Raw genomic sequence first — 26,805 nt, 5'->3', positions numbered from 1 at the left:
TTTGGGAAATAATTTAAACCTATTTAATAAGCATTATAATGTTAACACATACCAAATATTCTTGATCTCACAAATTTTAATCTGTAGTTTTACAGCTTAGTCTTAAAACAGTACCAAAAAATAAACAAAATTTCTAAGCCTTGAAGTTGGATATCTAAAATGTGTTTAATCAAACATTTAGGACAACATACCAGCTATGCTTCTTCTTGATAGCTGGACCTGAAACCCCTTATGTTTCATAAATATTAGCATTGCAAACATCTTTAACATAGTCATTTTGGCAAAATTTGTCAAGATGATTAAATATGTTTGTATTGATCTGCCTCTGCACTTCCTTGTTTTATCAAGAAGCCTGGCTCAAACATTAGATCTACCATATACTTTTTTGGAGGAAGCAGAAGCCCAGCTATTCCTTGAGGAGAGTCTTCAACCAATTCAACTTCATTCCACGCTCTGTTATACTCGCCACGAACTAAACTACAGCGAATGCCAATTCTGTCTGCTATCACCTAAAAAAGGAAAGAAAGAGGAGTTAATTGCAGTTACTACACGTGGCTTCTGTGATGTACAGCAAGGCCAAGAGATGCTTAAAAAGAAAACAAGTACCCGAAAGGCCAAGAGCTTTCTTGAAACAGACTTTGTAAATCTCTAAAGTGTTCCAAACTGCAAATGTTTATTTTTGGTTCCGCTTAGAAAGTGCAGGCTTTTAAATGTTATTTCTACCATATTCTATGCACAACACGAAAAATATTCATTTTAACTCTTTTCAGACACGGATGCATTTGTTTATCAGCCAGTCCTTCAGATCTCAAATGAAGTGCAACACCCACAGTACCCAGCACTGGTTTTTTTCCAGTTGGAAGACTTATTTCTGAATAACATTTTGAAGAACCGTCTATTCAAGCAATGAGGTGCAGGTACCTTGCACACACACAGCTAGTATGAAATATTAAGTGCAAAAATGCAACACTTTTATCTGTGTAAGTTCAGGACCACTGCTTCGCTCCGAAGAACACTCCTTGCTTTTCAGGCACGGGAATGTGGGAAGCAATGAAATGCGAGGCCAGCGCCTGTGAGATGAAACACCTGCCTTTCCTCTGTGCTGCGCTCTCACTGACAGACGCGTAATGGTTTCCAGCTACAAACCGGCTCCCTCAGAATGCATCTGCCGGGAAGGAATGAAATCCTGAAAGATTTTTAACTTGTTACAGGGATATCCGTTGCTTAGACTGCCATGGCTTTAAGAGAGGTGATCCGTCCCTACTGGCTCGGTATTGGGGCCAGTTCTGTTTAATATGTTTATCAATGATTGAACGAGGGGATCAAGTGCACCCTCAGAACAGTTGCAGATGACACCAAGTTGGGTGGGAGAGTTGACCTGCTTGAAGTTAAAAAGGCTTTGCAGGGGGACCTGGACAGGCTGGATCAATGGGCTGAGGCCAATGGTATGAGGTTCAACAAGGCCAAGTGATGGGTCCTGCACTTGGGTCACAGCAACCCCAGGCAACGCTACAGGCTTGGGGGAGAGTGGCTGGAGAGCTGTCTGGTGGAAAAGGACCTGGCGGTGTTGGTCGACTGCCAGGTTAACATGAGCCAGCAGTGTGCCCAGGTGGCCAAGAAGGCCAACAGCATTCTGGCTTGTATCAAAAATAGTGTGGCCAGCAGGAGTAGGGAAGTGATTGTCCCCCTGTACTCGGCACCGCTGAAGCCCCACCTTAAGTACTGTGTCCAGTTTTGGGCCCCTCACTACAAAAAAGACATTGAGGTGCTGGAGCGGGTCCAGAGAAGGGCAATGAAACTGGTGAGGGGTCTGGAGAATAAGTCTTACGAGGAGCAGCAGAGGGAACTGGGGTCGTTTAGTCTGGAGAAAGAAGGCTGAGGGGAGACCTTATTGCTCTCTACAACTGCCTGAAAGGAGGCTGTAGAGAAGGGGGGGCTGGTCCTGGTCTCTTCTCCCAGGTAACAGGCAATAGGACAAGAGGAAATGGCCTCAAGTTGCGCCAGGGGAGGTTTAGGACGGATATTAGGATAAATTTTTCCACTGAAAGGGTTATTAAGCATTGGAACAGGCTGCCCAGGGAAGTGGTTGAGGCACCATCCCTGGAGGTATTTAAAAGATGTGTAGACGTAGTGCTTAGAGATATGGTTAAGTGACGGTTTTTGTCAGAGTTAGGTTGATGGTTGGACTAGATGACCTGAAAGATCCCTTCCAACCTAGGGAATTCTATGATTCTACGATTCTCTGAAAGGCTTCTTAGGACAGTGGAGGATACGCAAGCATCAGTGCTGCTCCAGTACAATTAATTCATGCCCACAGACCTCATAAAATATGTCGGGAACTTTCTCTCCCCATGGATACTATAAATTTAGGATTGTGCTCTTTCTCCTGTGTACTGTTTCCTAGGTCCTTCCCACTAAATGTGCTATGCCTTTGCTTTTCTTTTCCTTTCCATCCAAGAAGGAGAAAAGTCCAGCCACCCAACAGCCAAGGAAAAAGGATGGGTCAGATAAGCTGTACCAGTACAGCTTCACATGAGGACAGAAGAAATGAATCTTCCCAGACTAAGAAACTAGAACCTAAAAGCTGTTCTACACTATCATAGAATATTGGATAGATACCAAATAAAAATTGTCCCAACAAGTGTACATTTGCAGCACAGAAAAAAAAGGAAGCTGCATAATTCAATATTTTACAGTTTACAGAAAATGTAAAATGTTTTGACTCCCAATCAAATATTTTGGCTTTTTGCCATTTATCAAGTATTCTGCTGATATCACTTAAGACAATTTAATGACAACAAGAATGTTTACAGAAAGAAGCGATGCTGGCTTTCATTCACTGGGAAATCAACTTTGCCAGTGAAAAATTACTTCAGTGTATACAAAAGATTTTGCATGAATATAAATATTATATTATACTGCTGCAAGTATACTTTAGTTTATAATACCCCTTTCATATCAATATGTTGTGTTGTAAAATAAATGTTAATGTACCTTGAAAAGTAAAGCCCTGTGGTAGAATGTCCCTTTTTTGACTTTCCCGATAGGCACGATGTTGCTTTTCAGTTCAAATTCTACTTCACTTACGTGAAGTTCCCAGCTGAAGTCATGTAGTTTGTCTCTTTCAATCGGGCCACCCATCTTGTCTGCAACAAACCTGTTCCAATGTATTACCAGGATCAATTACATCTATAATTCCTCTTCTATTTATCACAAAAGTATAGCAAAATGAAATGTATACAAGCAATATGTGAATGATATATAAGGCTTTAATACTCCTGCTATTTTGCTTCAGTTATTTTATTAACTCATATTTTAAATATGCTCACTGTTAAATACAGGTAACCGTAACTCAGGTCATTCACATTTGTCACAGACAGAGATTCTGGAGAGGCCTAGTATAGGCACAAAGTCCTCAGAGAAAATCACCAATATCAGTGTAATTACTGAGGAACTTGCTCTGAAGCTAACATCTTCTTTACATCTTTACATCATCTTTACAGCTAACAGATTATGTGAGCTATGTATTACAATCTCTAGCCCTTCCGTTTGTTTCAAATAGTAATAAAAATGTGTTGAGTCAGAAGGGGAGGAGGAGGAGGAGGCGGCAGCCATATTGAGAGACCTGGACAGGTTGGAGAGTTGGGCAGAGAGGAACCTTATGAAATTCAACAAGGGCAAGTGTAGGGTGCTGCACCTGGGGAGGAATAACCCCATGCACCAGTACAGGTTGGGGGCTGACCTGCTGGAGAGCAGCTCAGTGGAAAGAGACCTGGGAGTCCTGGTGGACAACAGGATGACCATGAGCCAGCAATGTGCCCTTGTGGCCAACAAGGCCAATGGCATCCTGGGGTGTATCAAGAAGACTGTGGCCAGCAGGTCAAGGGAGGTCATCCTCCCCCTCTACTCTGCCTTGGTGAGGCCACACCTGGAGTACTGTGTCCAGTTCTGGGCTCCCCGGTTCAAGAAAGACAGGGAACTGCTGGAGAGGGTGCAGCAAAGGGCTACCAAGATGATTAGGGGACTGGAACACCTCTCTTAGGAAGAAAGGCTGAGGGATTTGGGTCTCTTCAGTCTGGAAAAAAGAAGACTGAGGGGGGACCTTATCAACACTTATAAATACTTAAAGGGTGGGTGTCAGGAGGATGGGGCCAGGCTCTTTTCAGTGGTGCCCAGGGACAGGACAAGAGGTAATGGGCACAAACCTGAACATGGGAAGTTCCACCTAAACATGAGGAGGAACTTCTTTACTTTGAGGGTGGCAGAGCACTGGAACAGGCTGCCCAGAGAGGTGGTGGAGTCTCCAGCTCTGGAGACATTCAAAACCCACCTGGGCACGTTCCTGTGTAACCTGCTCTAGGTGACCCTGCTGTGGCAGGGGGGTTGGACTAGATGATCTCCAGAGGTCCCTTCCAGCCCCTACCATTCTGTGATTCTGTGATTCTATGTGACAAAAATAAAGCCATCGGTAATGATCCCAATATAGGAAAGCAACTATATCCAGGAAGGGTACTTCAACTTCTACATATGCTTTCTTATTCAGTGTTAGGTTTATGGTTGGACTTGATGATCTTAAAGGTCTTTTCCAACCTAAATGATTCTACGATTGGTTATATCGAAGCCAATATTTGGGCGGTGAGGGACATGTATTTATCCATTAAAAAGGATGTCTCAGTCAAAGAAACAGAAGATCAGAAATCACAATCTGTGCAAGCATTGCCAAAAGCATGTCTTTTGGGTGATTGTGTATCTACAGGATCAAGCCCCTACCTCCTCATAGACACCTTCACCTCCCCTGTGCACGGCCCTGTATGCGAAGACCTTTGTTCCTCAACATGTCCTCAGCCACAGGCACCAGTGTTATTGAGGGTTCTCACTCTGAACAAAGTGTTGCAGAGCTGACGTGGGAATCACAAGCCACTGCTTTGGGCAGGGAGCTAAAATCTGCGTGACCTCCTCTGCGGTAACTGTGAACGGGCTCTGTCCTCACCGTACGTGCAAGGCAACCTCAAAGGCCGCATTTCTCAAACCCTAGTGCCTGAGGAGGTGCTGGTTGTGACAGCACGGGTACAGGGAGCTACCGCTGAGCAGGCTAGGCATGGTGGCTTGAAGTGGGGAACTACTGGATGAGCCTGAAGAAGCGGGGGGGCTCCACGCAGTCACTTGTGCCGCTTGTGCCTGCAGCCAGCCCCCAGTAAGGAGAGCAAAGCTTCCCAAGCCTACAAGCACAGTACAGAGGTGTGCTGCCGTTGTTTAAAAGCAGAGAGCCAGCACTATCGCGTGTCCCCCCCTCTGCCCCAGCTCCCTCCCCTGTGAGCACAGCAGGAGCTCTGCTCAGGCTGCCCAGGGCTCTACAGCTGCCTTCTCCTCCTCCTCCTCGCCTTCCGACTCCACACACGCTGTCCAGGCAGCCCTTTAAAATGGAACATACACATAAAAATCCCTGCAGAAAACATTCTACTTAAATTTCCCGTGATTGTTTCTCTGGGTTATGCGCCTGCAAGTATTTTCGTTGGTGTGTTTGAAGAGGGGATTTGAAAGAGCGTTTTATGGATTCCACCTTGAGGAAGGCAGCGTGATTTATACACAGCTGGATAGTTAAGGATGAATATCTGTCCTGCCAAATTTTGCAATCAACAGAAAAGTCATTCCTCATATCACATTAGAGCACTTCATTAAAAATGAGAGTTAGTAGAAGAAACAAATTTTGTGAGACTCAGCGGGATCTGACGCCGAACTCCCCGGATTCAGGAGGCAGCCAGGAAACTGCTAAGATAGTAAAGGTTAAACCAAGGAGAAGATGAAAGCAGCACGCTGCTTGGAGATGACAGTGATTGGTGCCCAAGGCTGAGAAGTCAGTGTAACTAATGAATCACACATTGATAACAACAGTCCGTACACGCACCATTGCGATATTCTGGCACTATTAAATCATCAGGATGTTAATTACAGCAGCACCTAAAACCTACACTAGAAAAATGTCTCGTGCTTTTGGCTCCATAGGAAAACAAAATACAAGAGAGTTTCTGTCCCGAGGGGTTTCCAAACCAACTAGGCAAGAGAGGCTGTAAGAGAAACAACAGACATCCTACACTAAGTTGCAACAGTCTCAGTGTTAGGCGAGGGTGCCTCCAGTTCCTTGATGATATAGATGCTATGTGCAGCTGATGTGCTCCTTGGAAAGGATCAATACATGTATGTAAATGTGAAAAAAAAAAAAAAGAAATTGTCCATATGAATATTTTCAGAATGAGAAGTTTGTACCCTTTTGTTGCAAGTGGTATTTTATTTTAGAAAAATTAAACTAAATACAACAAATTTAGAAACAAGAAGCTTAAAATCTAAAATTATGTCAAAATTCTGGATCAAAGCTCATTTGGATTCCAATTAAGGATGGGAAAAATAAAAAATCTGGAAAAGTTGTCCTTGGATGAGTGTCCTGGTTCCGGTGGGGATAGGGTTAACTTTTCCTGGTATTCCATGCCATGTGAGCCACGCCCACCCTGAGCTGCCGGGGGAGGGGGCAGGAAGTTGCTGCTTAAAAGCGGGCTGGGGCGGCCCCGGTCCGGCCGGCGAGCGGCGAGCGGCGGGGGGAGCGGCGGTTCCGTAATCGCGTTTGTATATTCCCCTATCCGTGTTGTTGTTGTTGTTGTTGTTTGCCTGTTCCCTTTGCTGTTCTATTAAACTGCCTTTGTCTCAACCCAAGAGTCTTGCCTTTTCTTACGATTCTTCCTGTGTTTGGAAGGCACGAGCGAGCGACACGTGGTTCTTTGTTGCCGTCTGAGGCTAAACCACGGCAGTCCTTTTGGCGCCCAACGTGGGGCTCGAAGGGTTGAGATAACGACAGAATCCAACTAGAACGTGGAAAAAACGGTTTTGGTTTTTTTTTTTGTATGCATTTATTTTATTAGGTAAGTAGTCACTGGTCATCATGTTGCTTGGTTTGTTCTCATGGCTGTGTTACATAAATTCCTATATGGCTTATGTACTCCCTGCGATGCTGTTTACCATGTCTGGAACAGGGATGAGGATTATTATTCTGCTGTCCTGTGCGATATCTGTTTATGATATGATAACATCACTGTTCAGACGGCTATTTTGGGGTGTTTATGCGGTTTTGCTGTCCTGTCCGTACATTGGACACCGTCTCTCAGAATTTGTTAATAATTTCCCCAGCCCTTTTGCCTCCCTTTTCTCCTTCGGGTCAGGTATGACAGCTTTTGAGAATTTTGAATATCCTTGGGATACTCAAACTAGCGTGTTCGTAGTGCTATGTCTCCTGAATACGTTCCAGGTCTTGTTTTGGGTTAAGCGACTATTTAAGACTACCACCCGGAGATCTGCTCCGAGGCTGGATAGTCAGGGGTGGCATGGCATGTGGGAGAGCATGGGCAGGTACCTAGAGAACTACTCACCTCCAATGGTCTGGGACTTCACCCCTGAACAATTACAGGACCCTGATCAAGTGGTAGAATATTTGAAGGGAAAATGCTGTGGCTATTCTAGAGAGGCACAACTCACCGCGCTGTGCTGGGCCCTGGCCAGTATCTACCAGGCACTGCTCAGAATTATGCAGCACCCTCAAGGGGAAGAGATGGAAACCAGACCTGCGGCGGCCCCTGCGGCTGCTGCAGCCCCTGCTGCAGCCCCTGCTGCAGCCCCTGCGGCGGCCCCTGCGGCTGCTGCAGCCCCTGCTGCAGCCCCTGCGGCGGCCCCTGCGGCTGCTGCAGCCCCTGCTGCAGCCCCTGCGGCGGCCCCTGTGGCTGCTGCAGCCCCTGCGGCGGCCCCTGCGGCGGCCCCTGCGGCTGCTGCAGCCCCTGCGGCGGCCCCTGCGGCTACTGCAATCCTTGCGACAGACACTGCGGCTACTGCAATCCTTGCGACAGACACTGCGGCTACTGCAACCCCCGTGGTAGCCACTGCCACTGAACCAGGGAACCAACCCATGCCAGTATCAGTTGCCCCCATACAGAAGAAGAAGTACACAAAGAAATCAGTTCGCTTAGTAAGAGATGATGATGAACCAGGGCCATCACGAGAGCAGGAGGAAGAGGCAGAACCAGAGATAATTACTCGATCCCTATCCTTGAGTGAGCTGCGGGATATGCGAAAAGATTTTAGCCGACTTTCAGGCGAGCACATTGTCACCTGGCTGCTCCGGTGCTGGGATAATGGGGCCAGTAGCCTGGAATTAGAGGGTAGGGAGGCCAGGCAGCTGGGATCCCTGTCTAGGGAAGGCGGCATTGACAAGGCGATCGGGAAAAAGACCCAAGCCCTCAGCCTCTGGAAACGACTCCTGTTAGGCGTGAGGGAGAGGTACCCCTTCAGCGAGGATGTTGTATGTCAGCCAAGCAAGTGGACTACCATGGAAAGAGGTATCCAGTACCTGAGAGAATTAGCCGTGCGGGAGATGATTTATTATGACTTGGACAATGCAGACTTACCCACAGACCCTGATGAGGTGCGATGCACAAGGCCCATGTGGCGGAAGTTTGTACGGAGCGCACCATCATCATATGCCAACTCCCTGGCAGTAATGGAATGGAAAGGTGAAGAGGGACCAACGGTGGATGAGGTAGCTGGCCGGCTCCGGCGATATGAAGAAAGTCTCTCTTCCCCCCTTGTCTCAGCTGTGGAGAAACTGTCGCGGAAGGTCCAGCAACTTGAAGAGAATATGTCCTACTCCCCACCTGCACGGGCCAGCATCTCAGCTATTAGAAGCAGGCATTTCCCCACTCAAGAGAGAGAGTACAGAGGGTACACACCACGAGGCACCCTGTGGTTCTACCTGCGGGACCACGGAGAGGATATGAGGAAGTGGGACGGACAACCTACTTCGATCCTGCGGACACGGGTACAGGAGTTGCAAGGAAGGACAACCACAAAAGGGGATCCCTCCAGGAAAAGTGCCGCCCCAGTTTCCAGTGGGCCGTTCCCCAGACAAAGCAGAAGGCTTGATCTTGCTTCTGATCCTCTTGAAGGAACTTCCAAGTCATTTATGCAAGAAGTGAGTAATGGATACTATGACCAGTATTAGGGGGGCCCTGCCTCCGGCCAGGTGGAGGAAAGGGATAACCGGGTTTATTGGACGGTGTGGATTCGATGGCCTGGCACATCAGACCCACAGGAGTATAAGGCTCTAGTGGACACGGGTGCGCAGTGTACTTTAATACCATCAAGCTATAGAGGGGCAGAACCCATTTGTATTTCTGGGGTGACAGGGGGATCCCAAGAGTTGACTGTACTGGAGGCAGAAGTGAGCCTAACTGGGAATGAGTGGCAAAAGCATCCCATTGTGACTGGCCCAGAGGCTCCATGCATCCTTGGTATAGATTACCTCAGGAGAGGGTATTTTAAGGACCCAAAAGGGTACCGCTGGGCCTTTGGCATAGCTGCTTTGGAGACAGAGGAAGTTAAACAGTTGTCTGCCTTGCCTGGTCTCTCAGAGGATTCTTCTGTTGTGGGGTTGTTGAGGGTCAAAGAACAACAGGTGCCGATTGCTACCACAACGGTGCATCGGCGGCAGTATCGCACTAACCGAGACTCTCTGATTCCCATCCATGAGCTGATTCGTCAACTAGAGGTTCAAGGAGTGATCAGCAAGACTCGCTCACCCTTTAACAGTCCCATATGGCCGGTGCGAAAATCTAATGGAGAGTGGAGGCTAACTGTAGACTATCGTGGTCTGAATGAAGTCACGCCACCGCTGAGTGCTGCTGTGCCGGACATGCTAGAACTCCAGTACGAACTGGAGTCCAAGGCAGCCAAGTGGTATGCCACGATTGATATAGCGAATGCATTTTTCTCAATCCCTTTGGCAGCAGAGTGCAGGCCACAGTTTGCTTTCACTTGGAGGGGCATCCAATACACCTGGAATCGACTGCCCCAGGGGTGGAAACACAGCCCCACCATTTGCCATGGACTGATCCAGACTGCACTGGAACAGGGTGAAGCTCCAGAACATCTGCAGTACATTGATGACATCATTGTATGGGGAAACACAGCAGAAGAAGTTTTTGAGAAAGGGAGTAAAATAGTCCAAATCCTTCTGAACGCTGGTTTTGCTATAAAGCGAAGTAAGGTCAAGGGACCTGCGCAGGAGATCCAGTTTTTAGGAATAAAATGGCAAGATGGACGCCGTCAGATTCCAATGGATGTGATCAACAAAATAGCAGCTATGTCTCCACCAACTAGTAAAAAGGAAACACAGGCTTTCTTAGGTATTGTGGGTTTTTGGAGAATGCATATCCCAGATTACAGTCAAATTGTAAGCCCTCTGTATCAAGTAACCCGGAAGAAGAATGATTTTAAATGGGGTCCTGAGCAACGACAAGCTTTTGAACAAATCAAACAGGAAATAGTCCATGCAGTGGCCCTGGGGCCAGTCCGGGCAGGACAAGATGTTAAAAATGTGCTCTACACCGCAGCCGGGGAGAACGGCCCTACCTGGAGCCTCTGGCAGAAAGCACCAGGGGAGACTCGAGGTCGACCCCTAGGGTTTTGGAGTCGTGGATACAGAGGATCCGAAGCCCGCTACACTCCAACAGAAAAAGAGATATTGGCAGCATATGAAGGGGTTCGAGCTGCTTCGGAAGTGGTTGGTACAGAAGCACAGCTCCTCTTAGCACCTCGACTGCCGGTGCTGGGTTGGATGTTCAAAGAAAGGGTCCCCACCACACATCATGCAACCGATGCTACATGGAGTAAGTGGATTGCACTGATCACGCAGCGAACTCGAATGGGAAACCCCAGTCGCCCGGGAATTCTGGAAGTGATCATGGACTGGCCAGAAGGCAAGGATTTCGGAATGTCACCAGAGGAGGAGGTGACGCGTGCAGAAGAGGCCCCACCATATAATAAACTGCCAGAAAATGAGAAGAAATATGCCCTGTTCACTGATGGGTCCTGCCGTATTGTGGGAAAGCATCGAAAGTGGAAGGCTGCTGTGTGGAGTCCTACACGACGGGTTGCAGAAGCCAGTGAGGGACAGGGTGAATCGAGCCAGTTTGCAGAGGTGAAGGCTATTCAGCTGGCTTTGGACATTGCTGAGCGAGAAAAATGGCCAGTACTTTATCTCTACACTGACTCATGGATGGTGGCAAATGCTCTGTGGGGATGGTTACAGCAGTGGAAGCAGGGCAACTGGCAGCGCAGAGGCAAACCCATCTGGGCTGCTGACCTATGGCAAGATATTGCTGCCCGGATAGAGAATCTGGTTGTGAAAGTACGCCATGTAGATGCCCACGTACCAAAGAATCGGGCCACGGAGGAACATCAGAACAACCAGCAGGTGGATCGGGCCGCTAGGATTGAAGTGGCTCAGGTGGATCTGGACTGGCAACATAAGGGTGAACTATTCATAGCTCGGTGGGCCCATGACTCCTCAGGCCATCAAGGGAGAGATGCGACATATAGATGGGCTCGTGACCGAGGGGTGGACTTGACCATGGACACTATTGCACAGGTCATCCATGAATGTGAGACATGCGCTGCGATCAAACAAGCCAAGCGTTTGAAGCCTCTTTGGTATGGAGGGCGATGGCTGAAATACAAATATGGGGAGGCCTGGCAGATTGATTATATCACGCTGCCACAAACCCGTCAAGGCAAGCGCTATGTGCTCACAATGGTGGAAGCAACCACTGGATGGCTGGAAACATACCCTGTGCCCCATGCCACTGCCCGGAACACTATCCTGGGCCTTGAAAAGCAAGTCCTGTGGCGACATGGTACCCCAGAGAGAATTGAGTCGGACAATGGGACTCATTTCCGAAACAGCCTCATAGACACCTGGGCCAAAGAGCATGGTATCGAGTGGGTGTATCACATCCCCTATCACGCCCCAGCCTCTGGGAAGATAGAACGATACAATGGACTGTTAAAAACTACACTGAGAGCAATGGGTGGTGGGACTTTCAAACACTGGGATACGCATTTAGCAAAAGCTACCTGGCTAGTTAACACCAGGGGATCTAACAATCGGGCTGGCCCTGCCCAATCAAAACTTCCACGTACTGTAGAAGGGGATAAAGTCCCCGTAGTGCACATGAAGAATATGCTAGGGAAGACAGTCTGGGTTAGTCCTGCCTCAGGCAAAGGCAAACCCATCCGTGGGATTGCTTTTGCCCAAGGACCTGGGTGCACTTGGTGGGTGATGCGGAAGGATGGGGAAGTCCGATGTGTACCTCATGGAGATCTGATTTTGGGCGAGAATAGCCAATGAATCAGATTGTGTGCTGTTATAGCAGTTTCCTCAAGATCTACATCTTCAGCCTACAGACTGCGTGCATGAGCCACACCAGGTGCACCAGTCACAAGCTCCGAAAAATACAGCATGCAACAGACCAGCACCACCCAGCATCTCACCTGCCCTGAGAGACTGTTCTAACAGATGGAGCCCAAAGCCGTGGATTAAAAGAACTCAACGGACACTTTGGAGGGATGACCCATAAACTAAGGGTATTATATGTGTATATATATATATATATAACAGGGGAAAGTGGTGGCAATTCATTGGAACCTGCTGGGCATGGCATAGATGGTATGGAATAAGGGGTGGATAATGTCCTGGTTCCGGTGGGGATAGGGTTAACTTTTCCTGGTATTCCATGCCATGTGAGCCACGCCCACCCTGAGCTGCCGGGGGAGGGGGCAGGAAGTTGCTGCTTAAAAGCGGGCTGGGGCGGCCCCGGTCCGGCCGGCGAGCGGCGAGCGGCGGGGGGAGCGGCGGTTCCGTAATCGCGTTTGTATATTCCCCTATCCGTGTTGTTGTTGTTGTTGTTGTTTGCCTGTTCCCTTTGCTGTTCTATTAAACTGCCTTTGTCTCAACCCAAGAGTCTTGCCTTTTCTTACGATTCTTCCTGTGTTTGGAAGGCACGAGCGAGCGACACGTGGTTCTTTGTTGCCGTCTGAGGCTAAACCACGGCAATGAGAAAACTGTTATTTTACCAATTCAACTTATTTGCATTATCTACGGAAACACAATTCGGTACTCACTGCGCAAGAGCCACAACCTGTCCCCGGGTAGTAGTTAGTGGTAGAATTGTTCTGGAAGCATCATTAATGTAATCCAGTAAAATGAAGTCAGGTGGTGGTAGCCAGTGTGAATTTTCTAGATTTATTTCATCCTGGACTTTAGATATAATCTGAGCAACTTCTTTCATTTTTTCATCTTCTTTTTTCCCCTTCCCTTTTCTTACACAGAAAAAAACCATACACATATTTAGAATACTGTAATCTCTAAAGTTCAAATTCTAATACAGTAGTTCTCCAACAGGACATTTTAGACAAGCTGATTTTGGGGGAAAGGTAGGGGAAATCTTTTCTCTTGATAATGAATAGTCCAAAATCTACAAAGCTGTAGAGAATATTTGTGGAACATGCCCTCAGGAGAGTGACACTAATTCCATATTACTATTCCTGTAAATTCTCAGTTTATGTTTGTCTGTGGCTCTGATATGCTTTTCCCATACATGGATTATCTAGGGGAGAAGACACTTACCTACATACAGCTACATAACAACAATACCAAGTTTTTAGAGAGTACATAGGAAACATTTTTAGACAGTTACAGCTCGGTTGCATACGGTCATGAATTAAAAATCATGAACTCCCCTGAGTTTTTACTCGATAGAGATTTGGACTTCAAATAAAGGAACAAACGGTCTCACGAGCCCGCCTGAAACCTTGGCAGGACATGCCAAGCAGTGGTCTCTGCAGTTGCAAATCCACGTGCTTCAAGCATTATACAAACTACAACAGGGTTTGCAGACGGAGATTTTACGAGGGATCTGTTTTTGCTGACTTTTTTCATTGTACACGCTGCCTTTTTCACTAATGTTCAGAATCTGAAAAATGACTGTGATCCTGAAGAGGCACCATAAGCACCCAGCAGAGGTACAAATGAAATGCTCGTTCAGCTTAGCTGGTGCGTTTCACAACTTACGCAGCAACCACTAAATCACTATCTTATCAGAGGTATCATTAAGATCTATACAATCAGACGCTTCAGGATTCTTCCTTGGTGGGAACACAGGCAACTCGCGTTTTTGTAAACATTACGTCTTTTTTCAGCATAGGTCCCAAATAATTCCAATGTGAAATATGACAAAATTTCTTTCCTTAGTTTAAAAGTTCTGGCTTATTTTTTAAAATCCATAATACTTCTGGCATTCTTGGAAGGAAGAAAAAGAAATAAAGGACGACTGGAGTACACGGCTCCAGGGCACACTATCATTATTGTAAGATTTTCAAGTTATTCTTAAAATTTTTACAATGAACAGCACTCTTAAGACGGAAGGCACTGGATAAAGCAGAAGGGCATATACCTTTATCGGTAGTCTAATTCAAGCAATCTGTCTTCAGAATACTTTGCAAACTTTTCTTTTACCTATTGAAATTTATCATATTCACAAAAAGCCCTTTTCATAGATTTCATAAAGCACATTTTTTTAGAAGGATAACCAATTAAGATTTAATCTCCAAATTATAGAAAATCCACCACCCTCTTAAATAAACTGTTCTGGTTATTAATTACACTTATATTTGAAAAAAGCAGACAAACAGTTTTCTTTATCTAATGTGACTCTATTTAACTATAGCCAGGGGACTTTACAATGGTGGATTAAACAGCTACCTACTTCTCCATTTATACACTTATGATTATGGTTAAGTATATCCTGTTTAAAAAAAAACACCCTGAATTATTCCCACCTCTCTGGTGTCTGACTTAGCAGGTTTTCAAAACAATTTCTACAAATGGTATAATCCTTGTTCCTTGGCCATTCTCTCTCTGTGTCCCCTGCTCTTCCCTTCTCTTCTCCCAGTCCTTTCTTTTCTCTATGAAAAGTGCACTGCTAAATTACAGCGCTATAGCAGGAACATTTGTTCCCTTTTCCTATCTACTCACATGACTCTTGAATCACTCTTATTGTCCTTCTTTCCAGTTTTCAGGAAGAACTTTTAGAAGACTCTAGTGTCTGAATTCATGAAAATATTTACTTTCTAGCCAGCTAGGCTATGTGGGATTCAAGGTCTTGGTGTTTTCGAGCCTTGCCAGGTGCATGGATGAGGAGGAGCGAGGCCCGGCCTGGCCAACAGGATTATTTTATACGGTGAACATCACATTCAGTATAAATTAGAGTGTTTGCTGCGTAGTTCTCTCTGTCCTTTGATGGTGGCGGTCCAGAGAACTCCTTGCCCTGGTGCCGGACCCCTGAGCCCTTCCCTTCCTCCCGAAGCCTCAGCGCTCGCAGTGTCTGACATTTGCTGTCCACTGCTGGGAGTGCACAGCTTCCTGCTGATAGAATTGGCTGAGTATAATCCTTGTATGTTTTACATTGGTATCGGGATCAATACTGGTTCTTTAGTGTTATTGTTAATGATTTAGTCTTATCGTATTAAACCTATTTGTATTTCAAACCTTGTGTTTCCTTGCTTTTCCCGATTCCCCTTTCCAGCTGGGGAAGGGTCATCAGGTGATAGAATAATTGTCTAAATGACAATAAATTGTTATGGGTTTTCTTAAACCATAACAGTGAGGAAGAAAGCAGCCAATACAATACCCTACCACCAAAAGACAGCCACGACACCTATTTTCTTTCCTTTTTTGCATAGCTTAATGCCTTGGCTGTTTTTAGAAAAGGACTAAATGAGCATTGGAAAATACTTCCTTAAATGCTATACTGCAACATAGCATGGAATAAACGCACATTTATCAGTCTACATTAAATATTATCTTTTAGCCCAGCCAATGTGTACATCAGATACACAACTGTTTGATCAAAAATGTCTCTATCTGTCTATGCAAATGTATGTCAAACTATCAGCGAGGCACTTCCTTTACATCTAATTCAAACACTTCCAGCAGACAATTCCAACTGCCCTTTCTCTTCGCTTTCAACTATGGTTTATATAAAGTAGTATCACATTTTCAAAACAATGGCTTTAAATTGTGTTCAGTAGTACTTTCCAAAATAATGATGAACAGAAGCATATGATCAAAGGAAAAAATATGTAGGAAGAAAGTCTAAGCATGTTTGAGACTTGGAGTCAGATACTGACCTTCAAGTAACTCCCATATATCTCACAAATTAATAATAATAATGATGTATGAATTATGGATTCAGAATGAATGACAATGGGGTTATAAATCATACAACTTGATCATGACATTCAAAAGCAATTATTTCATACTTGAAGAAAGAAGTCTTTGTATCTCTGCAAGTTTGCTATGTGAAACGGAACCACGTATTTGTTTTTTCCTAAAGAAAATTTTTTGCTTTCCAAAAGTGTTATGGTTGCTAACAGAGCAGTCATTTACTGTGTAACTGACATAAATTACAAGCAACCATCCATCCTCATCTCACACTGCAATAAACAAGTGTATTATCTCGTCAGAACAGGTCTCCCAGCTCTGCGCAGCTGCTTGAGACTATGCAACATGGTCTATGATTCCAGAGCATCTTCTGAGATGAAGGAATCCCCCACTGGTGCAGAACAAACTTAACTGGGGCTCAATATCTCCCCTTGCCTCTTGCTCCCTTTGAATAAACTGGCATATGTGTGCTGGGTGATGACCAGAGCATGCTGGGCATCAGGAGGACCTGGTAAACGAGCAGAAGCTAGAATAGGCCTGGTAAGACACTCAAGATGCAGTATCTACTCTTCTGCATCAGGAACTGTTTGCAACAGGAACCTTCCACAATGCCATCCATATGATCCATTTCAGGTATCTACTACAAAATGATTTAAACTGAATTGCAGAAGTGCTTGCAGTCCAAATAACTAGTCAAATGTAAACGTCTGCCTTGGAAGTGAATAAATTCTGTATAGACTTATCTCACAAAGAGGGTCCTGATTTAAGTCAGAACTTCAACCCTTCACAGTCAGTAGCTATTATTTGTCAACAATTTGCATGTCAGTTCTAAACCAACTGATACACATATAATTCAACGTATAATACCTTAAGCCTTTTTCTCCAGTGCTGCTTTTGCTCAGTGAAGACCGTTGTCCAGATAACTCCTGCTTTTCCTCCACTGGAGATACCATTGAGCTCCTGAGATTACAAAGCAGGTTCCAATTTGCTCTTGATTTCATCTCTCAAGCACACACAGATACATACATACACAGAAATATATAAGCAATCTAAGAAATCAACCATTATCTCTATCAATAAAATGCCTGTACAGACAGTAGGATGTCATAGTTCATGGATGAGCTCCAAGCTACAAACTGCAAGCACAGCACCTCAGTTCCTACAACAGACACTCCGTCTCTACCTTTTTTCCCAACCCTGCAGCGCTTAGCATTTTGTAATGCCCACCAACAACTAGAATCAAAAGCCCTGAGGCATGGCTAAGGCCCCCTGTACCATAAAATAAGGAAAACCAGGAAGTCGGGACTGGGACCCACAGAAACCAGCATGATAAATGGTCAGCAAACTAAGTTAGCTAACAGAAAAAACGAGAAGAGCTGTAGGTTACATCACAGTCCTACCATGGACTAGACACCATCCCACTGATAGCAAAGAGGCCCTATTTGGACTGGATTTGGAATCCTGAACATTCCTCTGGAATTAGGCAGAGCCTTCTCTGACAGGCGCTGTCATGGTTGTGATTGTGCTGCTGTTCTACATAAAGAGTTACCGGTTCAGTTGGGAGACCATGGTTCAGTTTTCTTCCACAGGAACAAACTAAGCACTTTATATTAAAAGTCACCAAGACAAAAAACTAGAACTTTGGTCTCGGCCCTCTCAGGTCAGTGCCCTAACAGCTGAAGTAGAAAGCTCTGTTCATTATGCCCCTTCGTTAGTGAACACCTACAACGAACCAGAATGAGACTGCTAAACCCCAAATATCTTGTGATCGGCTCTCTGCGGGTGGGAGGGGCAGGCTCAGATCCTCTGTCTGTAATAGAAGTAAATTAATTTCCCGCAACAAGGTTAGAGATTCTGACCTGTTTGGTGTGAGCGGACGTGCCCACCAGGTCAGTTCCACAGCAAGGACGGCAGGACTGTACCTGGTGTATTGTATGGGTCAGAGGGAGCCCTGCGAGAGCGAGGCTTTTTTAGGCTTGTTGCTGTCAAAACTGGCACAGTTCTGAGCACACCTTTCTCACCTCTAAGTCATCTATGGAATTTCACTGGAAGAAATTTAATCTAGAAATAAGGATGCATGTAGGCAGTGTAGGAACTTTTCGTGGGACTGGGTTCTAAACTGAGAAAGAACTTCTACCCCAATTTCCGTGGGTCTTGGTGTCAAGCTGTAAAATAACAGCATTTCACTGCCTTCAAGGGATATTGAAAGGAAAAACAGCCAAATAAATGGGATATGTCCAAATACAGCACGGGGAGGGAGAGGAATAATTACTAAGGTAGACAAAGGAAGATTACTGCAATTAGGAGGTGAAAGAAAGACTCTGAAAACATATTTAACATTGCATTTGAGCATTTGTACTCTGTTAGGAAACTGTTTATCACCATTTTTCACTCAGAATTCTATTTCTAATGTTAGAGCATTGACAACTAGCAAATCTTAAAACAATACCTTGCTCTGTCTCTACTGCTTTTTCTTGAAATAGAAGGTGACAAGATAGTCTGTTCAAAAAAGGAATCCTGTGCCTTCTCCTCTACTGCAAGACTGAAACGGAACAAGATATTTTTGCATGTTATTTGCAGAGCGAGTATTTGCATGTTAAACTATGAAAACAGAGTTCTGATTTTAAAGGGCCGTAAATATATTCATAGGAAGTATATAAGTGGAAGAAATACCATAACCACTGATAAACTGGATATTGAATCGGGGATCAAAAATGAAGTATGGAATACCAAATGATGAACACAAAAGTAACTGGGGAGTAAGACTGTTGCCAAGGTGCAAAGGCAAGAAGCTGTAACAAAGTCAAAGAAAGAAAACCTGATAGTTAAAGATAACACTAGGGATCAACACAAAGCATGGAAATTTCATTTGTCAAAGATATTCTCAGACATCTTTACGGTGTCATATACAAGCTTAAAAGGGAAGCTAATGATACTGTAAACCAAATATGTGATGTGTTGACAGAGAAGACGGTTTTGGACTTGCAAAATATTGGTAGAGCATTCTTTGATCTGTGAGACTGTTTACAGGAAATGACTCCCAGTTAAACAAGCCCAATACCAACTTCCTGCATTCAAATCTAAGAAGATTTGTTAGGCTGGCTTCAACTTAAACAGAGAAGAAATGGACACAGGTTCTTTATCAAGCCCGAAAGCTCAGTGCTTGGCTTTGTCCTGCCTCTTGGGATGCTGTGCTTAAAACTCCATGCATTTGTCTGTACAAGAAGATCATCAAGTCATAGGTTTCATTGTCGCATGTTGACATTCAGCTTAGGTGACATAATTATTATGGCAGGTGACAAGCTTTGTTACAACTAATAAAACATGGGGTGTCCCACCATCAGGAATCAGAGGGTGTTAAATGAATGAGTTTTAGTGGCTGAGTTAAAAAAAACAACTCAACTGAATAAATCTTTTCTGTCTAGAGGGAAAAAAGGTTATTTTCCAAATTCTTATAAAATACAAATCTCTTGCCTTCTAGAACATGATGCCCTTCGCTGGGATTACAACAGATCTCTCTATTTTATATATGTGTGTGTATATATATCTATACTACGTAGTTTGTACTGGAAACAGTGGAAACGATAGAAAAGATGAGCTATTGCAATAAATGCTAGTAGATCAAATGTCACTCACTCTTCTTTTGGTTTAGCATTAATGAAGATTATGGCCCGCTGGTCAGTAAGCTCTCGCATGCTCAGTTCCTCCAAAGATAAAAATTTCACTCCAGGTTTTATCTACAAGAAAATTAGCATAAAAGATAAGGTGTTCTGTTCAGTTAAAGATGAAGAGAAAAAATATATTTAAAAGGTATCTAAAGAGTAATTTAAAATTCCTGATCTTTAACAGAAGACTTACATAAGAACTTATAAGGCCATTCAAAATACATGAAATTGTTTTCTTCTTCTTTTGCATTTTCTTCATCAATTTTCTCAGAGAAGATTGTTTATAAATGATTTAACTTGTAGTTATTGTTAACTATGTCATTCCAAACAGTTCTTGAATAAGGAAATGTTCCTGTCTCTGAAGCCTTTACAATATAGGATGGAATCTTCAAAAGCAACCAAGTGCTTTAGGACCAGGTATTTCACTGATTTTCAGTAAGACTGGTATTTCTAATTCACTTAGGCATTTTGAAAAGTCCTTCTCAGATTTATACCAAACACAGCCCTAACAAGTGATACTGGAGTCAGTTTTTATATATAAACACCGCTTTGTGAGAGAAAGGGTCATGACCAAGGTGAAAATACGAACTCTTTACTTCTTTATGTAAAAATAAACAAGCAAAAAGTCCATAGGTCATTCAGTGTCAGGTTAGTGTTAAGTATACTGCAGGGAAAGAGACCAGAGGAACCAAGGTCTGAGAAAGGATCTGGAAAGGAACTAAGTCTGCAGAGCTTACATAGGATTGGGAAGCAGACTGCAGCTGGGGGATAGTGTGAAGATGATGAGATTTCATCCATGGAGAAAGATAATCAAGAGAAATCAGTATAAAAGTTGGGAAACTTCAGGACAAGAGAACAAAGTATTTTACATCGCCAGACTCTGGCTTTTGCTATAGTGCTCTTACTTTTTCTAAATCAAGATGAACATTTAAATCTTTCTAAGTAGAGGAATTTATTTAAAGTAGTTTACCTGACCACAATCGTAGAATCCATCGGTAATGATATTACTTGATGATAAATATCCCATCCGGCTGTACTTTTGGGAGAGATTGTTATCAAGTAACTTTTCCAGAGCAGCTTCACTATAGTTATTTTTGCGCACTATTGATAGATTAATTTCTTCTAGGATGTCTAGAGCACTGTTAAACAAAATACAAAGGCTAATTCATCATTAAATACTAATTAATTGTTACTATAGAGTTCAGAGTTAGTTTTCAGCATTACCAAGGCCAAGAGAGATTCATTTCCAAGTGCTGCACAGAATTCTTTCTCTAGAGGAGGAAAACGCCTCGCAGTGCTCAAAAGCAAAAGGGATTCCTTTAGGCAGTTAAACTGTTACATAAAGAAATGCAGACAGGATGCCACAGCGTTTTATCAGAAGGATGTTAGGACCACAGAGAAGTTCAGAAAAAGAAGGATGTAAAAATCGAGTAAAAGGAATAATGTTCAGAGCCGACCACGTGATACAGGTCAGGGAACCCCTCTCTCTCGCTCGCTCTCTGTCCAACTTGCAATGCAATTTGCAGATTCCAGTTGTGCATCCCGCCATGTGTGAATCCTTCTGGTTTAGGACTGTTGCTGTGTCCGCGCGGCTGGCAGAGATTTGCTAAACACAGATGAGCACGGAAACACAAGCGGTTGTGTCAGCGACACCCGCATGGCAGGATTTTTGCAGCGGGGAGGTAGAAACAAATAGTTGTGTGGGGACACGGGAAGACAGGAATTCATTTCTTAAGCTGTTTCTGGTGCTGAAACCCACGTACTGATAAATTCTGACTTGAAAATCTTAGGAAAAGCTCACTAAGAAGATAAACTAAGAGGATAAAGGAAGCTGAATCAGGAGAACATAGCATACTGCAGTTTTGTAATTTTTTAGGAATGAGAAAAAAAAAAGAAAAAAGGCAATATACTCTTGTGTGTGTGTGTGTACATATTCGAATTTATATCTGTGTGTGCCTATACACACAGGCAGACATTCTTCACGTGCTAAGGAATCAATATTTTACATATATATATATACACACATACATATAAATGAACTCCACATTTAGACTGCCCATTTCTCTCTGTGAACTACACAGGGAGCCTCAGCTGTGGACATTTACAAGGTAGACTTCTGAAGGTACGTCAGATGAATTCCAGAGAACAAGTTTTTCAGGCAAGGCAAATGGCAACCTTCTCTTTTAGAAGAATCATAGAATCATAGAATCATAGAATGTGTTGGGTTGGAAGGGACCTTTAAAGGTCATCTAGTCCAACCCCCCTGCAGTAAGCAGGGACATCTTCAACGAGATCAGAACAATGGGAGAAAATATTGGAAGAGCAGTACAGGCTCTTTGTCATGCAGCATACTGCAACAAAGTCAGGTAACCAGCAAGTAATGCAGGGAAGAATTTTAAAGGGGAAAATGAATAAGAAAAGGCTAATATGTACAGCAGTGTCTAAAACAGATGACATTACAGGCACAATGGCACATTACCCTCACATGGAGGAAAGATGAGTCAAAAAGGGACAAATACGGCTGCACCAAAAATTCAGTGAAGACCCATAAACCGAAAAAAGGACTCATACAGAAATGGAAACACTGACACTTCCAGCAGAAAAGAAAAAGTAAGGGACAAACCCAAAAGACCCACAGGCAAAGTGAGACACAACTGTTCAGGGACCGAAACCAAAATAAATGTTTCATATGCTGCAAGTCAGAGCGGCAAATGTAGGCCTATTACTCAATGTGGGAAGAAAACTCATAACAGATGGCACAGAAAAGACTGAAGTGTCTGATGCCTTTTTTGCTTCAGTTTTCATAAAAGGGTTGCAAGCAGATGCCTGGCAGTAATACTAACAAGGAGGCAGAAACAGTAGGTTTAATGTGTCTTCAATAAGTTTGAGGGGACAAAGTTAGCAGCCCCTGGGGACACTTATCTCATACTACTCTATGAATTGGTAAAATTTATAATTGTATTTGAAAATTCAGGGAGGACAGGCTAGGTGCCAGGAGAGTGGGGAAGGGCAAAGATAGCATCTAGATTTGAAAAACAAAGAACAAGGCCAAATTTCAGTGTCCAAAGAACACCATATCAAATTATTAAACAATCAGTTTGCAAGCAACGAGAGATAAGAAATAGCCATTATGTATTTGTCAAGAATAAATCATGTAAAGCCAATCTAATCCCTTCCGTGATAGGGTAAATGACTTAATGTATAGGCAGAAGAAGTAGATGTGAGATATGAGCTGACTTTGAGATATGTTTTGACTTTAATAAGTCTTTTCACATACTCCTACTTCAATACTCATGAGCAAGTCAGGGAAATATGATCTACAGGAAAATAACATGAAGTAGTGCCTGACTGGTTGAAAAACTATGCTTAATGTATTGTTATCAATAATATGCTGTCAAACTGGAAGGACAGATAAATTATAATCCTACTCTGATACTGTCACAAAGAAGGGATTAAATAAGAACAGTGCTATATGCAAGATATAGAAAATAATTACTGAGCTTTATTTGATGGTGGTCTGACCTCAGTTGAAGTACCTCATCCAGGCTGGGAGGTGTCACTTCAAAATGGCATAAATAAGTGAGAGAAATTCAGAGATGTGTGACAAAATGACACAAGATTTCAAAAAAGAAAAGAAATTTAACATTTTTACTTTGTCATGAAACGAAGATGAGGGAGGGACATGGAACATGAGAAAATTCAATAAGTTAAACTCAAGTTGCTGTAAAAAAGGTAGTTATTCAATCCCACTGAATGTAGGACAACGTGTAGTTGCTCTAAGGGATATTTAGAACTCAGAAAACTCTCCTAATTGTAAGGATACTCCAGCACTGGAACAGGTTACCTCGGAAAGCTGTGAAAACCCCTCAGAATTGGTATTTACACTGAACAAGCAAAAATATGTCAGTGAACCTGATTCAGTCTTACAGTGGGCAGATGGATAACATCACCTTTGAGGTCCTCTCCTGACCTAAATTTCTGAGATTCTCACTCTGCAGAATCCCCTCATAGATGGATTGTAACTATCTGTGCAGTAAGCAGAGAAGTGTCCAGCAGAGGGAGCAGAGCAATTACATATATTTTAATTTAGCAATAACTAAAAAAGTCACCCTGTATAAGGAGCCCCGTGTCATAATTCTTATAACCTTTTGTAGTTCAGATATTAATATATAGAACTTGGAGCTTCTAAGAAGGAATAAAATAGAGTCTCTTTTATGTGACAGTTCAGCACACCTGCAGTTAACCAGAGCTTGTAAATAAAATTTAGCCTGTGTGTAAGAAGTACAATTTACTGTATATTGAACCTAGCCTACAACCTTAATTTCAATTTCATATGTATGGGGCACTGTGGTGTGTAATTTTGACTGAAATAAGTACACCTTCAATATAAAGCCTAATTCAGTCACAGAAACAATAAACGTTTTTATAATTCCAGACAGTTCGCTCTTCAGTCTTACGTTTTTTTCTTAAGGCTTCTGTTACTTAAAATCAATACCCTTTCACCTGTAACATCTGTGGTGCAAAAGTAGTTTCTGCTTACCAAAAAGCATAGCTTAACTTTGTTATTCTGCTACAAATATGTAAAGATTGACTGAATGGAGGTCTCACTTCAAAATCTTCCCTCTGGCCCTTGATGCTACTTCTACTCACCCTAGCCTGCACAGTTCCACAGCAGTTAGTTCATCACTTGCACAGACCATAACAGCCAAACAGGCATTTCTTCTGACTTCTTTATTCTTAGAATGCAGCAATTCAACGAGGGGTCCCAGTCCACCTGCATTTCTTAACTATAAAAAAATGAAGACATTGCCACTTAGGTATTTCACCTATCCCAGCCTGTGAAGTTCACTGTCCAAAACACTCAAGCGTTGTAGACAAGCTGTGCTGGGCTGGCAGAAAGGCCATTTATGGGGATTCTGTGCTTCTGTGGACTCTGCATGGGCTGGAGCTGAAGCGAGCTTCAGAGCGGTTCAAGGCACACATCCCTCCTGGCTCCGCCGTGCTTTTCAGTTACTAGATCGTGGTGTGGAAACTGAAGAGACTGTGCAACCCAAGACTGCCACGGAGAGTGACACAGCTTTTTCTGTATTCTGTTGCCTCCTAGCAACTAATTTGCATCACAATGTATTTGAATTTGTATTGTATTGTATGTATGACAATCTTATTAACATCCTATTCTCTTGTGTGCTATGGTCTCTTTCCTATACACGCTGGAGGAAATATTGCTCATTTGGATTTTTGAAGAGAAAGACATTTTAAGGACATCGGAGGAGGTAGATTAATTATCTATGCCCCTTATTCATGTCCTAATTAACAGCCTTGACCCATGAGAAAACCTCAGCTTATGATCCATGAATGCACATAGCATCATCCTCATTTATGAAAGGAAAATAGCATGACCATTGATAAACAGCAAAAAGTTCTACTTGCTGGATGCCACTGATCAAGGCATTAATTATATTTTGAGTTTTGTCTGAATTACATTTACGCCATGCACATCCAGTATCTTATTAATCAAGGTCAGACATTGCTGTACAGGCCTTGAAAGTGGGCAACAGAACGACACTGAGGGAGAGTAAAGAGGACAGAACTTATCTTCAAAGTTCAGCCGACAGTTGCAGCTGAGCGAAATCTTAATGTTTAATGCTCATAAACATGGGGATTAAGATATAGCCCTGGTTAAAGCTCACTGAAGCCGCTGGAAAGCTGTAAAAAATTAATTTGGTGCGAGCAAATACAGCAGTATAAATACAAATGAAAGAAAACTCTTTCCAAGTTCTCATGACAAACTGAGCTAAATGGAGCTGAACAAGCCGATGATGAAAGCGAAAAACTAGTTACTATCTACAAAGCTTGGGACTTTTAGGACAGACACAAAACACAAAGATTCTAGGTTAAGTATAACACCAACCTCAGGATCGAGAAATACAAATAACCACAACCTCAAAGAGCAGTTTTACCTCCGTTCTTGCATCAGCGTCACAACCAAACGCAGCCACAGCGAACGCCGCTTTGCTTTGCACTTGGCTGTTGGTCGAGCACAGCGGTCCGGCAAGCACACGCATAATACCACGGCTCTGGATATTTATGCGGAATGGCTCCTGCGTGGCCAGGTTTGTCAGCGCTGCAGCAGCATTAGCAACGGCTCCATCCCTCTGAGCGTTCAAGGTATTTACTAGTGGCTCGATTACTTCAGCCTCAGCAGCAGCCCTAGCAAAATGAAGGAGAAAAAAAAATAATCTTGGTTATTTTAGGACCATTTTTTCTTCTTAGTGTGCTGTATTTACCAACTAAATTAGTATTACATATCAAGATTTTATATATATATATATATACATACATATGTCATTTATATATGACTCACAGTGTCAAGTTCAAGAGGCACAACCTACACAGACAGGCCAAGTCACAAACTTCTGGATTCTTTAACTTATGAGGACATGGATTCTTTCTGAGGTTTTGAACAAGTGAATTAAATCTTGCATCTTTTCAAAGATGCAGAATTTCTGTCCAGGCAAATGCTTCTGCAGACCCTTATCATCTCTCCCCATAATCATTCTAGCACTACTCCTAATAAGGATTATAGTGCATGGAATATCATGTTGTTGCTCTTTGTGCTGTCTCCCTAAATTTCTGTGATGAGATACCTAGGTGGCAGAAACGTCGTACACCAGTAGGTGTTCATGGTGCAGTTCAGAGCAATGTGGGAATTACTGAGCTGGCTTTATACAAGCTGATTTAGACAGCGGGAGTACAACAGACACATCGGCACAGAGCTCAGGGCTGACTATGGCCACGGTTCCACACCAAGTAGTCTATAAGATCCAGTTTAAATATCCCCTCTGCTCCCGGGTGATACTGCAGCCGTGGCTGAAGGGTGCTGCCCCCCAGCAGCGCTGGGGCAAATGCTGGTGCGGCCACATTCTAAGCTAGATGTGCAAAACAACCTGTTGGCAAATAAAATTGAGGAGGATTGTTGGGATTTTGTTAAGGATCATTTCATAGATTTAGGTTAGAGAACAGCCAAGAAAAAAAAAGCAGTTG

The 26,805-nt window shown here is 43.5% G+C and overlaps 1 protein-coding gene across 1 annotated transcript in view; it reads right to left on the bottom strand.

Moving 5' to 3' along the window:
• Positions 1-299: 299 nt before the first annotated feature.
• Positions 300-26,805, bottom strand: part of ARMC3 (armadillo repeat containing 3) — a 74,127-nt gene continuing 47,621 nt past the window's right edge. The window contains exons 12-20 of the mRNA XM_054191499.1: positions 25,722-25,971; positions 24,412-24,548; positions 20,732-20,900; positions 19,733-19,833; positions 18,546-18,638; positions 16,964-17,056; positions 12,997-13,194; positions 2,995-3,157; positions 300-509 (exon numbers count right to left, since the gene is read on the bottom strand). Coding sequence (XP_054047474.1) covers positions 300-509; positions 2,995-3,157; positions 12,997-13,194; positions 16,964-17,056; positions 18,546-18,638; positions 19,733-19,833; positions 20,732-20,900; positions 24,412-24,548; positions 25,722-25,971 — 1,414 coding nt within the window. The remainder of the gene's footprint in view (positions 510-2,994; positions 3,158-12,996; positions 13,195-16,963; positions 17,057-18,545; positions 18,639-19,732; positions 19,834-20,731; positions 20,901-24,411; positions 24,549-25,721; positions 25,972-26,805) is intronic.

This window comes from Rissa tridactyla, chromosome 2 (assembly GCF_028500815.1).
Source record: "Rissa tridactyla isolate bRisTri1 chromosome 2, bRisTri1.patW.cur.20221130, whole genome shotgun sequence".
NCBI classification, from domain to species: domain Eukaryota; kingdom Metazoa; phylum Chordata; class Aves; order Charadriiformes; family Laridae; genus Rissa; species Rissa tridactyla.
This window is presented reverse-complemented; position numbering and strand designations above follow the sequence as displayed.